We start from the raw sequence: 15,875 nt of genomic DNA on the forward strand, positions 1-15,875 counted from the left end.
TCAGTATCTCTCCCCTTCTACTCCTCCATGTCTATGATGTCCAGCATCCCACCCACTCCATGGTCTATAGCATCTCTCTTCTTCCATCCCTCTCAACCCCCATGGTCTGCAGCATCTCTCTACTCCCCTGCTCTTCAACATCTCTCTCCTTCTTTCCCCTTTCAGCATCTGTCTCCTTTCCTCCCCCTAGTCCCCACCTGTGATATCCAACATTGTACCACTCTCCATGCTTCCCTGGGGTGGCAACTTTATAAGCTACATTGGAGACATCACATGGCTGGCCCGATTCAGGGCCTTCAGATGCTCAAGGCCTGCTGGCTTCTGTCTCCTCTAAACACATCTTGTTTCAGAGGGGACAGAAACCAGCTGGTCAGCCTTGAGCATGCGCAGATGCAAGAGAAGAAAGGCCTCATGGGGAGAGAAGGGTAGCAAATGTTGGGGGTGCCATGGCACTTTTGGCTGTCCTTGTTCCGGGGCCTATGACTGGCAGAACTTGAGATGTCCTGACCTAGACGTCTCAGTTCCGATTTGAATGTCCTTTCTAAAATGCTGCTCAGTATTGTGATGTTGTCAGGTAAAAACTTCAACAGCAACAAATTCAGTCCAAATAAAACATCAAAAACTTACTGTTGGACCGATCATCCCAGGGGGACCAGCAAGGCCTGGCTCACCCTGAAAATGACACAGAGAAATGTGTTAAAGCCACAAATAGAACAGACCCAAAGATATGCCATTCCTTAGCCATGCAGAGCACCCTGATGCTCCTGTTCCTTGCTCTCAGCCCTCAGAGCGAGATTCTCCTGGGACCACTCTCATTCTCTGCCATGTACCCTGCCAGTCTCTTGTCTGTTCCTTACCCTCTGGCCTGGTTTGCCATCCTTCCCATCCAGACCCTCAATGCCAGTTGGTCCCTGCAGTAACACAAATCAAGAAAACAGAATTTGTTCAATATTCTGAAACTGATATGGCTGGCTAAGGAGGAAAGGTATCAACATGGGCTACCATTAAGACACCTTATTTTACTACAAGTCCTGCTATTTTAGCACAGGGTCTCATTGCATAAAATGGCACCTGTATTAAAAAAAGCATGTTAATGGCAAAATAAGACATCTTAACATGTTAATAACTTCTGATAACCAGAGCTGATATTATGATGTCACGCCTCATTCCACCAATAAGAGCCAACCTCATCAGTGATGTCACAATGGCTTGATTGCCCTAGACTTGGCTCACTTTTATTACATATAGCAGTGATTTAGCCAGAGCTGATATTGTGATGTCATAATGCCTCATTCCACCAATAAGAGCCAACCTCATCAGTGATGTCACAATGGCTTGATTGCCCTAGACTTGGCTCACTTTTATTACATATAGCAGTGATTTAGCCAGAGCTGATATTGTGATGTCATAATGCCTCATTCCACCAATAAGAGCCAACCTCATCAGTGATGTCACAATGGCTTGATTGTCCTATACTTGGCTCACTTGTTTTACATACAGCAGTGATTTCCATTTCTAGAGATATTTCTTTTTTTCTTTAATTAAAGGGGGGGATGTATCAACATGGGCCACCTTAAAGACCTGCTATTTTACTGTTAACCTCAGTTATTAGTAAGTAAGAATCAGTGCATAAAATAGGACCTGTGGTAAAACAACATGTTTTAATGGTAGCCCAAGTTGATAACTTCCCCTTAAGACTCATGGTTCTCTCTGTCAGAAATGTCCCAGGTACACCAGAAATAATGAAAAGGGGAGTAAAGCTGATCAGTTTGAGGGTCAGTGAGTTCTGTAATTTTGTCGTTCTTCATCACAGCCAATCCCTAAAATTGTGGTGAGGAAGGTCACTTTTACCCTTTCTTCCTCATTAGCCCAGGGCTGGAGAGCAGAAATACTGAAACATATCGGTAAATTTCATGCATTAGGGTAGTAGAGATGAACAGATTCGGAGCAATTTCCACATATAAGGAGCTCTTTTCCAATATACATCATTTATCTGAAAAGTGCCTGCCTGGGTTCTTGCATTTCCAGGATATGTGCACTTTGACCTGCATTTTGTGGAAGGTGTTCCCAGGGGCAGGGTCAAAGCAATGTGTGGGGACACGCGGGGGAGAGGGGTGGGGGTAAGCATGAGACTATGAGTGTGCAACGTGCTGATTAAGTAATGCTGAGCATCCTGCAGTGCAATTTGTGTTAATAACTACATGGGGTTTTTCTTGTTCACTTTAACAAGGAAATAACACGTGTTCACTTTCACATGTGCGTATTAGTTTTTTTTTTTTTTTATTTGTACCCTGCGCTTTCCCACTCATGGCAGGCTCAATGCGGCTTAGGTACTTATTTGTATCTGGGGCAATGGAGGGTTAAGTGACTTGCCCAGAGTCACAAGGAGCTGCCTGTGCCTGCAGTGGGAATTGAACCCAGTTCCCCAGGACCAAAGTCCACCACTCTAACCACAGAGAGAGCAGGTGCCATGTCTGCAGAACTTTTCCCTTTGGCAATTTTAAAAGCAAACGCGTACGCACATCTTCCCCTGAAAACTGCGGCAACGTTCACAGATAAACAAACTCTGCAGCAGCGCAGACAGTGGGAAAACAATGGCAACATAGAAGTCAACTTTTCAAAATTATTGGGGGGTGTTAAACCCAATGGAAATAACCTTTTCTCTGGACATAGTCAAAGAGTTTGTTCAATTTTGGGTGTGCTCAAGCACTGAAAGCATCCACCAAGCTTCCCCAAATACTCACTTGTATGCCGGGAGGTCCGGGTGATCCGGGGGGCCCGGAAAGGCCTGGAGACCCTCGCATTCCCTCGCTGCCCTGTAAAGAGAAAGATCAGATGAACTGGGTCTGTAAACCAGTAAGACATTCCTATCTGCCCTCCCCAAACCTCTTGGGAATGAGAGGTTGGTAACTAGTGCTTGTAATCTGGAGTTATGGAAATCTGTCCTGAGAGAGAGAAAATGGAAGGACTTCACATGACAAAAGGAAGAGATCTGTAACTTCCCTCCCACAATATTTAGGGGCAATCTGGGGACTGCGCGCTCTCGTACTAGGCAGATGGAGGGGTCGTCACTATTCTTGTTATTGCGTTGTTCACATGGTAAAAGGGAAAGACAGTTACCTTGTACACGAGTAACAAATCACAAATTATGGTGCCTGCCACCTGTATGACAGTTTTTTGGCAGAATATTAGCAGAATGCTTGATCACCAACTTCCCCAGTTATCTTTACCCCCCTGGCTAAGTCCAGGTACTCATTTATCAACTGAAAGTGGATGGATGGGGCTGCCTGACAGAAATCACAGTATGGGATTATTTCAAACTCAGATCCTGATTGTATGCATGGAGCGGGGAGAATTTGGAAGCTGCAATTCTCACGTCAGGCAGCAAGGGGCAGAAGAACCTCAGAAATACAAGAGAAAGGCACTGAGATTGGGGCTATCTGTGAAGGACACAGAGGATGTGGTGCTTCAAAATCAGGTCACTGAGCCACTGGGGATGGTTTGTCCTGCGAGGACAAAGGCGTCTTTCCCAAAGCTGCCACTGGGGACATGGCGGAGTGTATGTGATACCTTGTGCTCTGTAGAGGTATCTGGGGATTACACACCCCAGAGTCAGTGGTGGATTCTAAGCACAGTGTGAACTGATACAGCTTCTCCCCCACCCTACCCTTCCTCTGATATAACAAGGCTTCAAGATCAGCAATCCACAGCCTCAGGAGCACTCTGGGCCAACTTTCTGGGTAATGAGCCAGAGGGACCTTCAGAGAACTCTGGAATGTAACTCCCAAATCTTTAGACTTTAGAGATATGAGGTGGAGGCCCTGCAACTGTTGAGACTAGATGAGAATTAATGCACCCTATCCAAATATTAAGGCCCTTTCTTATTTCATTTCCAGAAGGAACAAATTCAAGCAGAAGACAGATAAACCATCCCCATTGCCCACGGCAGCTCTGCTCACCTTTTCAGCTGGAGGTCCAGGAGGACCTGGCGAACCAAGTTTTCCTGGGAAGCCAGGTGGTCCCTGTAAAGAGATGGAGTGAGAAACCCCAGTTAGCCCTCTGCGCCTCAGTGCCAGAAGTTCAAATGAAGGGCCCCATGCAAAATATTGCAAAGGCTCCTGAAAGAAACAGGGATAGGGGAGGGGCTATACGTGGAGCCCCTCCTTCTTTTGGTCCAGTTAATTTTACCTGGACGCAGTCTCATAGACTCCCCCACCCCCACCCCAAATCACATCGTGCATGAAAATCTCTTCTTAGTGCATTTAAAAGGAAGAGGTTGAAAATCCATTTAGACAGCTTCAGTCATTCTGTCTGTGTGACTCCTTGTTTTATTTGCAAAGATCTTGACTAAACCTTAGAAAATCTACTCCATAGAGTCTCTTCTAAAACACCTGAAAGGCTGCAGTCTCACCTAAGGCTTGTCTCTAATGCACAGTCTCTTGGGAAGGCTTGCTGACATGGCTGTAACCATGTCGGTACTTTCCTTGCACAACGCTCTGTGCAAGTGAGAATTTTTGTTATTACTCCAGCATTCTGCATCATACTTACAGGTGATCCCGGGAACCCTGGCTGTCCCTGAAATCCCTGAGGAAGAAAACAGAAACCAAACATTATTTCTCTCCCCCTGTTTCCTTTCCGTCATTGATTTATTTCATTAAAAAATATTTATAGTTGGCCAGTGGGTTTTTTTTCATCAGTGAATTATAATTGTTAAACATAGAACATGATCTCAAACAGAATGAAACAATACAGCAGAGAGAATCACAAAAATAAAAAAAAAAACCAAAAAAGCCAAAGCCTCTGACTGCACATTTCTGAATAAGGTCAATTGGCTGAGCATACAGCAGGTAATTTCATAGTCTGGTCCCCAGGGCCGAGTCAGGAAATGGAACCAATTTTATAAAGACACTAGTGGAACCATTTACTCAACAATGAAACGGGCCCTAGGAAGGCTGTCATGTAAGCTTTTTTTTTTTCTCTCTCCCCTGCCCTCCCCTCCATGTCCAGCGATTCTTCCCTCCCCTTCCCTCCATGTCCAGTGATTCTCCTCTTCCCTGCCCTCCCGTCCGTATCCCGCGATTCTCTCCTCTACTGTCCTCCCATCCCATCCATGTCCATCAATTCTCCTCTGCCCTGCCCTCCCCTTCCCTTCCTCCCCTCGATGTCCTGCGATTCTCTCCTCCCCTCGATTTGTACCTGAACATTCTCTAGCTGGCTGGCGCTGGCTTCCGTTCCGTTCGTAACATCCCTCCTGACGTCAGCTCGCCTCCAGCGTTCCCTTCCCTCTCACTGTTCCGCCCTCTGACGCCATTACGTCTTGACGCGAGGGCGGGACAGTGAGGGGGAATGGAACGCTGGAGGCTGGCTGATGTCAGGAGATGTTACGAACCCAGGCAGCCAGACATGGAACGTTGGAGGTGCAAATTATTATATAGGAAGAGAGTCGCATGCGTCTTAACAGAACCATCCTCAAGGACACAGAGTTACACCTGATCATGTAAATGTACCTACAGGTGTACCCACCCATAGAAAACACATATGTACATCACAAGTCCATGCTAGCCCTCCCAAATCACACCCCTGGGTGCCTGCACATATATAAAATGCACATGTACATCACAAGTGACCGATTTGCTTCCCATACAGAGCTGTACAATTGTATGAAAAGTGCTCACACACAAGCTGCCATTACATTCAGGCGGTGTTCAGCATTTCCCTGTCCCTGGTGGGTTTACACTGTGAGCCTGTACCTGAGGTAATGGAAGGGTAAGTGATGCTGCGGTGGAATTTGAATCGGACCTCCCTAGTTCTGTCTTCTACTCATGAAGAATAATGCTTCATATAGTTTACCCCCACAGAACCTGCTCCTAATAAAAAGCTACATTCTGCTTTCCAAACTATAAGTTTTCTCATGGCAGATCAGGCTGTATTACAGGAGCAGCGGGGAAAAAAAAAACAAACCACAAGCTAGCATTTCTGTGAGTCAGTGGAAGAGCTATAAAAATATATTGGCTAAACCAGAGAGTATAAAGTGGTCTAACGTGACAGAACAAAATCTCGTAAGGTTCTAAAAAGCAAAAAGTACCAGGTTTCAATCTCACACTCCATCTGAAAGGGATCCAATGTAGTATAATATGATCAATCAAACGAAATTCTCTGCCCAAGCTGTACAAACTCCAGATTCCCACTCAGAATTTGCACTTTGGAACCCACAGTTCTAAGATCTTGTGCTCCCCAGCTCAGCACTTGCACACGGATCTCCCTCTCACCCCTGTTCTCATATGATGCGCTCTGCGCGCAGGTCTTCGCAGGGTGCTGGAGATTCCACCCAGGCCTCACCTGATCTCCTTTCTCGCCAGAGTTTCCCGTTGCTCCTCGCTCTCCCCGTGGCCCCTGTTGCAAATACAGAAGGGAAAAGATGAACGTCAGAAGTCCGGACTCCCTCGAGGCCCTGCACAGGGCTGGAAAACCCAATTGCTTTCACCCCTCCAGAAACTTCACACCTCTTCCTCAGTTCTTAGTTCACATCAAGAAAGAAACAGTCTGGAAAACTGTGCAGTAAAAGCAGAGAAATGTCCTAGGTAACAGCAAACCACTGAGATGAGAAGGGGAATTTGCAAACTATTCACTTATAAATATTCTAGTGGCCACTCTGCATGCTGTAAAATGAGATCCAACTGAGGGAGTTGGTGAACATGGGCCCCCCACCCAGAAAAGATGTTCTATATCTGCCTGACATCAAGGGTAGATATATTAAAGAAAACATTCCCAGGTTCTCAAAGCCACTGATATGAGGTTCAGGTGGAAGGTAAACTTACCGCAGGCCCAACAGAACCAGGGACTCCTGAAGATCCAGGGGGACCCTAGAACACATTACAGGGAACATATTGAGTACTTATCAGAATGGAGCAAGGAGATGGCTAAAGCAGTGAGGGTAACGCACAGATGCTCCAGCTTAGTTCGGAGGAGGCTCTCAGAGGAATAGAAGTTAAACGTGCAAAACAGAAAAGGATTTGAAAGCTTTTGTGAGGAAGGATTTATAGTGGAAACAGTTCTGAAAGAAAATGACTTGTCTGAAACCTGCCATCCTCAGGGTGGCTGGAAGTATCTGAGGACTTCCGCTATGTGTACATTTAGCTGAATTGCAGAAGGTATCCGGGGGGGGGGGGGGGGGGGGGGGGGCAGCACAACCACACACCTTATTTTTACCCTTCCTGGCCAGCATTTGTCTTTGATAATTAGCATAAAGCACTATTGTGACTGATACTGCAGGGAAGGGGACAATCTGTTTAATAAGGCTTTTAATGCTGTCACATCTTGGCTCCTGAGTGAAGGCTCTGTTTTCTAGGCCTTTTATCTATTTCCTTTTCCTTTTCTCTTTGATATGAATTCTTGTTCCTTTCTCGTTGCTTTTATTGGATTTTAATAATTGAGAATCGCTCTGACTCCTGTCGTAGGATATTATACCAAGTGAAAATAAACTAAATTGTGGCTGTCAGAGAATGAGGATATTTATACATACGAATGGTAATGAGAATCAACCTGCTTAGAATACATTAAAACCAGATTTCCATAATTCTGCTAAATATATGTGCTGGAATCAGAAGCAGAACTTCTGGGCATCTTAAAGTTCAGGCCATGATATTTAAAAACACTGATGTGTCTGGAAGTAGCAGAACCACGTCAGGGACTAGTTTTTAAACAAATCTGAGGCGCTATGAAAAGTCTCGGGGAGGTGGGGGGGGGGGGGCTAGTTCTAGAACCCGGAGGGTTCACAACCCAAGTTTGTACCCGAGGCAATGGAGGGTTACGTGACTTGCCCAAGATCACAAGGAACCACAGTGGGAATTGAACCCAGCTCTCTTGGTTCTCACCCTACTGTTTTAACCGTGATGCTACTTCTCCACACATCCCACACCTTATTCACCTCACTGCCAGCGGGTGCCAGGATCCAGGGAGGAGTGTTTAAATGTGGCTCCCCAGATATACATTTACTCTTTATATGACCAAAATTAACCATTTAGGACCATGGTGGGGCTCAGGAGCGTTCTGGGCAGTGAAATTCAGCCACTCTGCACATGACTTCTCCATGTCTTATACTCCGCAGCATCACATTCATTTACTATCACTGAGTATCCTGCCTGCTGCCATCGCACTCAGTCGCTGCTCTGGTACATTTAAAGAAAAGGACTGAATCTGAGCGCCAGCTTCTAGAAACATAGTAACTGGAACCACATGGGGGAACTTCAAATTGAATCCCACCCTCCAGCTTTCCCCCCTGTCCTTCACGTTTCAGCATGAACAAACATAACAGCACAGGGGCAGAGCTGAGGAGCCAGAAGTATCCCAGTTCAGTGACCCTCAGCCACCCTTTTTACCCAGGAAACTGCTTAGTAAAATCATCTGGAAGCTGACCTCCATATGGCGTAACTTCAGCGTGAGAGAACCTCAGTCTGGTAAATATATACAACTCCTCCCCCCCCCCCCAAACAAAATACGCTGATCACCACAGCTCACCGATTCTCCTTTTTCTCCTGCAGGTCCTATGTATCCTCGCTCACCTTTCGTTCCCTAAAACAAAAAAGGGACACAAATCCTGTAACAAGACTGCGCAAGGCCAGGCTGCAGGAATCTTCTCAAAAGACTAGAATGCACAGGTCTCTGAGAGAGACAACCTCAGCAGAAAGCCCCCCCCCCCCCCCACTCCATCCCAGACAATCTTCAGTGGAAATGCCCCAACACAGAGATTCCCTCTTGTGAAGGCCTGGTTCAGCAGAGCCAGAAAGCAGCCCAATTTTCCAGTCCAACCATTCCATTTACCGCTTTAAATGTATTTGTTCCTTTTAATAATATCCCAGAGGTTTACTCTGATTTGACTTCCTTTGTTACCCGCTTTGAACTGTAATAAGCTATTAGCAGGATATAAGCTTGTAGGGTTACCATATTTTGTCCCCCAAAAAAGAGGACACATGCCCCGCCCCATCACACACCCCACCCGCCTCCTGTCACGCCCTCACTCCACCCCTCGCTCCACCCCGTCATGCCCTCGCTCCGCCCCTGTCACATTTTCCCCTCCCCCTGTCACACACCCCGTCACCCCCCCTCCCCATCACCCCCCTCCCCTTACCTTACTACTGCCATGGTGGTCTAGTGACCTTTCGTGCCCGGAGCGCTGCCCTGTATGCATCCTTCCTGTTGCTGATCTCGGCGCTGATTCAAAATGGCCGCCGAGAGTTGAAGTCTCACGAGGTCACTTCAACTCTCGGCGACCATTTTGAATCGGTGCCGAGATCACCAACAGGAAGGATGCATACAGGGCAGCGCTCCGGGCACGAAAGGTCACTAGACCACCATGGCAGTAGTAAGTAAGGGGAGGGGAGGCTAGCAATCTGCCCGTTTGCAGATTGGCAAAACCCGCCCGGTTGCCCGGACATGTCCTCAAAAAGAGGACATGTCCGGGTAAATCCGGACATATGGTAACCCTATAAGCTTGTATATATGGTATGGCAGGGACGTAGCCAGACAGCAGATTTTGGGTGGGCCTAGGCGAGAAGTGGGTGGGCACCAAGTGTCCTCCCCCACCCCACACACCAAAAAATATCTCAGCTGGCAGGAAAATGCTTCTCCCCACCTTGGCAGTCTGCAGCAGGCATGCACTGAAAACTGAGCATGAGCAGGTACCAGTACCATGGAGAGCAGCATTTTTGTTACCATCAGGGGGAAGTCTTCAGCTGGTGGAGCTTGGGATCCCCAACAGCTACTGCTAAACCTGTGCTACTGTTGGGTGGGCCTGAGCCCTAACTGGGTGGGCCTCGGCCCACCTAGGCCCACCTGTGGCTACGCCACTATGGTATGGTCTCAGCATCTCCCCTGCCAGGGATTTGGGTGTCGCAAACAGGTTTCACAGACTGGGTCTCAATCTTTCCTCGCTTAAACACATCTTTCTCAATCCCAGGCAGGTGTAAGGCCTGTATAGGTGCTGTTTGATTCGGATTTTCACTTTTTCAAACTTACAGGTAATCCAGGCGGTCCCATGGCACCAGGGTATCCAGGCAGACCAGGTGGGCCCTGCAGAGAACAGGTGAAAAGGCTGAGCAGGGTACAGCACCAGTCTGTCTAATGCACATTTGCAAGACTTCCTGTATCACTTACCTGCTCTCCTTTATCTCCATGAAGCCCCGGCACTCCCCGCTCTCCTTGCAGACCCTTTCAAGATGAAAAAAGAGAGTCCTTCAGCCCTGAAGCTGCTCCTGTTCTTAGCATGGATTAACTGATGTCACACTGCCAGCCACAAAGCAAAGCCCAACATTACTGGGATGAAAAGCGAGTCTGACAATTCTTTCCTATCCAGACAGGAAGCTTTGTGTACCAGATCTGTGGGTCTCTCTCTACACAAGTTACTTTCAGACTCACCAGAGAGGTGGGAGGACCTGCAAAGGAAACCTCCCTGTGGACTTTTCCCATGAAAATCTAGCTGGTGTGTGCACTGAGGGCACAAAATAAACATTCCCCCCCCCCCCCCTTAGTCAACGCATTTTACTGGCCGGTTAAATGCCTCATAACCAGCTATCTGGCAATATTTAAGGGGGGATAGCTGGCTTTCTCCCGCTGAATATCATTGGTTAGTGGCTACCCAGTCAAATCGGGCGATATAACTTGCAATCCACTGATTTCCAGCCACAGTTTAGCGGCTGTATTTGACTGCGTGAATACATGTGATATCTTTGGCCAGTTTGAGGATAACCTGCTCCCCTTTCTCAACAGTTAAACTGGATATTTAATGCCAGTCACTGGAAACAGCCCGGCATTGAATATCCAGTTTATTTCGGGGAGTTTAGAAGAAAACCAGTTACGTCGATATTCAGACTTAGCCGGTTATCTTAAAACCGGCCAAAGATATGCTACGGTTTCACCTGGCCAAATATGGCCACTAAACTCACTTTAAAAATTGGCAGATAGCCAGTTATATCGCACTATCTAACCGGCTGGCTGCTAACCGGGGATATTCAGTGGGGGATAGCCAGTTATCCCCCGCTGAATATCGGTGGATAGCCAAATAAGCGCTATTTAGCCAGTCAGCAGCCATTCTGGCCGGTTAAATAGCACTGAATATTGGGGGGGGGGGGGAGGGGGGTATGGGTGGTTTTTTAACACCAGCCCAGGAGCTCCAGTTGTCTGTGATTTTGCCTTTTTCACCAGACTGGCCCCCCTCATTTGTCTGCTACAGTCCAGCGCTACTAGAGATTGTGCCGTCGGAACTAGGCTGAGATCGATCGGCGGCAGCAGGTTGCACCGTCTACAACTCTGATCAGAACATTTGTTGTCTTCGGCTTTCTGGGTTTTGCAGTTCTGGCAGTCTTTCAGTGCATATCTACCACCCTTCACAAGTACCAGCTTCTCTACCAAGCACAGGACAAGTGACATCAGCCAAAACACTGACTTCCCATTCACTAAAGCAAGCCAATGGAGGACAAGAAAGCAGGTTGCCCAGAGCCCAGAACAGACAGCTGCGTGATGGCATGAAAAACTGCAGCGTGGCCACACCCATCCCTCTGCACAGCGCCAACAGCAGGCGTAACAGGGATTAGCACCTAGGACACAGGTGTACTGACCCAAACACACAACAATGAAGAAAACACAAAGGCCTGGTGATGTTATCACACTGATTAGTACAGATGTATCAAAAGGAGATCAATGAAAAGGTGGAAGGGAGTCTGGATACAGCAGCACCAGCCTAGGGGATCCCTTTGTCATTCTTCTCAGCTCCTCACCAGCTCCCACCCTCCTCTTAGCAAGGATGTAGCTTTTCCTCAGTAGCGCTGGGGGGGGGGGGGTGAGGGTTAAGATAAGGGGGAACTGAGGATCTGATGCACAAAGGCAGCCCTAAAATACGGCTGCCTCGGTAAAATTTAGCAAGTCACAAACAGTGACAGATGCACGGATTCCCCTCCCGATGCAGGCTTTACTGAACCCTGCCACCCCCCACCAACCCCCACATACACCCCCAAGGAACAAATACCTGGTGGTCCAGTGGACACCCAAAGCCCCCAGCACCCCCTCCTGGCCTCCTATGCAAGCAACCTTCAGTGGTCCAGTGGACCCCCAACCCCCACCAAAACCCCACCAAGGCAACAATGGCCCTGGTGGTCTAGTGGCCTCCTCCCTCCCCTCTCCCCCTCCCCCCATACCTGAAGTAACACCTCCCACCCTCCAGCCATGGTGTTCACCTTACACAAAATGGTGGTGCACTGGGCGGGGCTAAGCACATTGCTTGGCCCCACCCACTGAATCCCAGGATGCATTGGGCTGGAGCTGAGGCAGGAGAGTGGGAGGTATTGCTCCTGCCTCCATCTTTTTTGAGGTATGGGAGGAGGAAGAGAGGGGTCTTGGGGTCCACCGTACCACCAGGGATTTGTTACATGGGGGTGCAAGGGGGTCAGGGTCCACTGGACTACTAAGGAACTTTAACGATTCAGAGGGGTTGTCAGGGAGGGGAGAAGTAAGGAGCATAAGCAGACAGCATTTGTAGCTGACTGCTTGTGTTTCCTTCCTCTTCCGACAGCTCCAGAGCAGCCGTAAAATTAGCTCGTTAAAGCTTGGCACTCTGGAGCTGTGCATCGCCCGGAATGCTCATTAGAATACATTTGCATGGGGTCCTCGGTGGCTGCTAACAGAGCCACGGAAAACCCCTTTGTGCATTACTTGCTAAATAACATTTGCTTTAGACCGGCTACAACCAGTCTAGACCAAACGTTCCCAGCACGGTAAGCTTTGTGCATCAGGGCCCGAGAAGTACTATGTCGAAACTACAGAGCTACAAAGGGCCCGATTTTCAGCAGCTTCTAAAATTGAAAAGATTAAAGTCCAGCAGCCAGATACCGTGTTATTGCCAATAAACGGGCCTGCCTACTGAGTGGTGTCAAAGTTACTCTCAGGTTAGTACTGATATTCCACACTACTTGGCTAAATTAAGCCTCTAATAAGGTTTTGGTGGAAAGTTATCGTAAGGTAGTCATTAAAAGTTCGATAGTTATCTTCTGCTGGCTGCTCCCTGTGCTATGGTGAGGTTCTGAAAGGATCCAGTGTCATGAGTTAGAAAAGGACAATACACAGAAGCCAGACAGAAAGCGTGCGGTGCAGGATTCTTACAGGCAATCCAGAAGGGCCAGACGTGCCAGGAAAACCTGGGGGACCCTGAGAAAGAAACAGGGAGGTCACAACTTGGCTTCTTTTAAATTTAGGGCTGCAGGGGAATGTGCTGGAATGGGAGGGGGAGAAGTGCAAGGTTCCAGAACAGAAGAGCATGGGGCAGGGACAACTTGGACTGATGACTCGGGCTGAAGGCCACAGGACAAGCCACAGGACCTCGGACAGCTCCTTGTTTTCTTCAGTCCAGACTGGAAGAGAATGTGGAACGTACTGTAATAAACTGCCCAGCTCTGTATACAGCTCTAGCAGGTTCTGGCTGGGGCATTCCCAGTATATTCTGGTACCTGCAGTCCTGCTTGGGAATCAGTATGGAAGGTGGGAATATGGCACGATACATCTCATTTTCCTCAACGCAGACACTTACCGGGGGCCCTGGAAATCCTCGAATACCTGGAGGACCCTGGGAAAGAGAGGACAGAAGAAGATTAGGGCCAGAGGAGCGGCTGGGGTTATGGAAGACCTTTCACTGCGCCCAGGCTTGAGTAGGAATTGCAGAAAAATTTCCGCATGAAAACGGAAAGCCAAGAATTGCTCTGGAGGCCTCTCGGGGCGCTTTTCACACATCACAGATCCAGACGGGGACCTCTTTGAGAAGTCCCATTCCTTCAGCACCTGTGTCCAATGTACGAAGTATCGTAGAAGGTCTGGCATAGTTTCAAGTCAGCTGCTGGCACACAAGACTGCCCTCTACTCACCTGCTCCCCTTTCTCGCCAGTTAAGCCTGGGACTCCGGGGTGCCCAGGACCCCCCGGACAGCCACGCTCACTCTCTCCGGTGTCCCCCTAAATTCAGACAAAGGAGAAAATGAAAAAAAGCAGGTGTCAAAGAGAACCCTGTTGGCAAGGGATACTGAGGAAATCGCATGAGAAATGAGCATGAGGACGACTTATAATGAAGCATTTATCTAAGTTCATACAACTCCCTTTCTGAAAAAACAAAAATCTCATAGTAATGAATGCAGTGCAGCTGTCCATTTGATCTTGCTGCAAATATACCTTTTGCTTTCCTTAATCCAGAAATCACAAGGGCTCATTACAAGAGATTGTAGCCCAGTTATTAATGCCTAATTGTCCCTTATTTTTTCTAGGCTCTGTATAATCCTGCCTCACTTGTGGATCTGGTGGGCTCATGGTTTATTTGCTCTAGTGTCTGAGGCAATGACAGGGCTCACATGAGAAGATGTTGAAAATACAGGGGAGAAACCAACCCGAATACACACTGGAACACAGAAGCAACAGAGGCCAGGGGACAAAGAGAGATGCAAAAGCCAGAAGAACTGAGTGTGGGGGATGGGCAAAGGGTGAAAGCGGGTACAGAGCCGGGAACAGCTCAGCCTCACATATGCAGTCGCAAAGGCAGTAACTTACAGTGCGCATAAAAATGGCAAGATGAAATGAGGAATCAAAAATCCCCCCCCCCCCCACCACCCACAAATAAGCAAACTGCAAAACAACCCAGGAGAATTTAACCCCATTATAAAAGGGCAGAACGAAAATGGAACATACAGGGATTTCATTTTTAAACTCGCAGAACTTGATTTACTATGCCCTTGGAGAGGAAGAGGGTGCAGAGCCCAGCAGCTTTACACTCACTATTTAATGACTTAGTGGTATTATAAGGTGTATCAAGTGTTAAGTTCAAGCTTATCTCAATGAAAGGTGCGTCCGAACCAAAGCTAGACTGAACTAAAACTCCCGCTCTGTCCCTAGGAGATGGGTGGACAGCACTGCATCAGCATTTCACACTCACCCGGGGCTCTTCAGCTCTGGGAAACTCAGAAAAGCACTGAAAGAAAAGAGAAGAAAAACCGAGATTTCTCATTTGCCGATAACTTCATTCTCCTATCGTTACACCTCCCATTCTAGTGCAGTTAGACTGTTCCATTAATCTTTCACAGCCACGCCGGAGGACAGGAGTGGTCCAGAAAGCTACAGACCAGTGTGCCTGAGCCTGAAGCTAGATAAAACTGTAGAGGTCAGCAGTGGTCAGCAATTTGTTTGGCCTAGATATTCAATGCCAGGCCATGTTCAGGGATGTGCAGATGGCGCTAGCACAACCGGAAAAGTTATCGGATAAATGCCGACCACAACACAGCCGGTTAGAGGGGATATCCAGTGGCAGTGAAATCCTGGCATAATCCCGCAGAGCCTCTCCTGTCTGGTTAAATCGCTATTGTTAGGACAGAATAACTGCCTCTAATGTGCAATGGGAGGTGACACGTAACCTGGAGCATCAGCTTTCCGAAAAGATGAACAAGAAATGTCACAAAAAATGTACTGCTTTGTTTGTCACCCTCCTGTCTCCATGCATATCTCCCTGTCTCTCACCTATCCACCCCCATCCTGTTAGACTGCCACTGAAATGCTTTGATGTTTCACTTATATATACTGTCATCTACCAACATTTGCTTATTTCCGATCTGACGAAGAAGGGGGCAACCTTCGAAAGCTAATCAAGAAATGTATTGAGTTATGTCCAATAAAAAAGGTATCATCTTATTTTCTTTTCCATGTTTTATTTTGTTTGATTTCTATTGATTACCTTTAAAAGTGGACTAACACGGCTACCACACACCTCTCTACTCAAATCCTAAACTAAAATCAAAATCCAAAAATGTGAAGGTGTAATATAAGCACGTGGAGAACAGTAATTTGGTCAACTTATTG

General features: G+C 47.6%; 1 protein-coding gene across 4 annotated transcripts in view; it reads right to left on the bottom strand.

Annotated features, from left to right (window-relative positions):
- Nucleotides 1-15,875, bottom strand: part of LOC115479512 (collagen alpha-1(XVI) chain-like) — a 125,880-nt gene that overhangs the window by 14,302 nt on the left and 95,703 nt on the right. For 3 of the 4 annotated variants that reach the window (XM_030217460.1, XM_030217459.1, XM_030217457.1), the window contains 14 exons: nucleotides 14,959-14,994; nucleotides 13,905-13,991; nucleotides 13,574-13,609; nucleotides 13,150-13,194; nucleotides 10,153-10,206; nucleotides 10,015-10,068; nucleotides 8,518-8,571; nucleotides 6,819-6,863; nucleotides 6,340-6,393; nucleotides 4,549-4,584; nucleotides 3,960-4,022; nucleotides 2,745-2,816; nucleotides 858-911; nucleotides 628-672 (listed from right to left, as the gene is read on the bottom strand). In XM_030217460.1, coding sequence (XP_030073320.1) covers nucleotides 628-672; nucleotides 858-911; nucleotides 2,745-2,816; nucleotides 3,960-4,022; nucleotides 4,549-4,584; nucleotides 6,340-6,393; nucleotides 6,819-6,863; nucleotides 8,518-8,571; nucleotides 10,015-10,068; nucleotides 10,153-10,206; nucleotides 13,150-13,194; nucleotides 13,574-13,609; nucleotides 13,905-13,991; nucleotides 14,959-14,994 — 735 coding nt within the window. The remainder of the gene's footprint in view (nucleotides 1-627; nucleotides 673-857; nucleotides 912-2,744; nucleotides 2,817-3,959; nucleotides 4,023-4,548; nucleotides 4,585-6,339; nucleotides 6,394-6,818; nucleotides 6,864-8,517; nucleotides 8,572-10,014; nucleotides 10,069-10,152; nucleotides 10,207-13,149; nucleotides 13,195-13,573; nucleotides 13,610-13,904; nucleotides 13,992-14,958; nucleotides 14,995-15,875) is intronic. The other variant, XM_030217458.1, reaches the window with a different exon arrangement.

Source organism: Microcaecilia unicolor, chromosome 11 (genome assembly GCF_901765095.1).
Source record: "Microcaecilia unicolor chromosome 11, aMicUni1.1, whole genome shotgun sequence".
Lineage (NCBI taxonomy): Eukaryota > Metazoa > Chordata > Amphibia > Gymnophiona > Siphonopidae > Microcaecilia > Microcaecilia unicolor.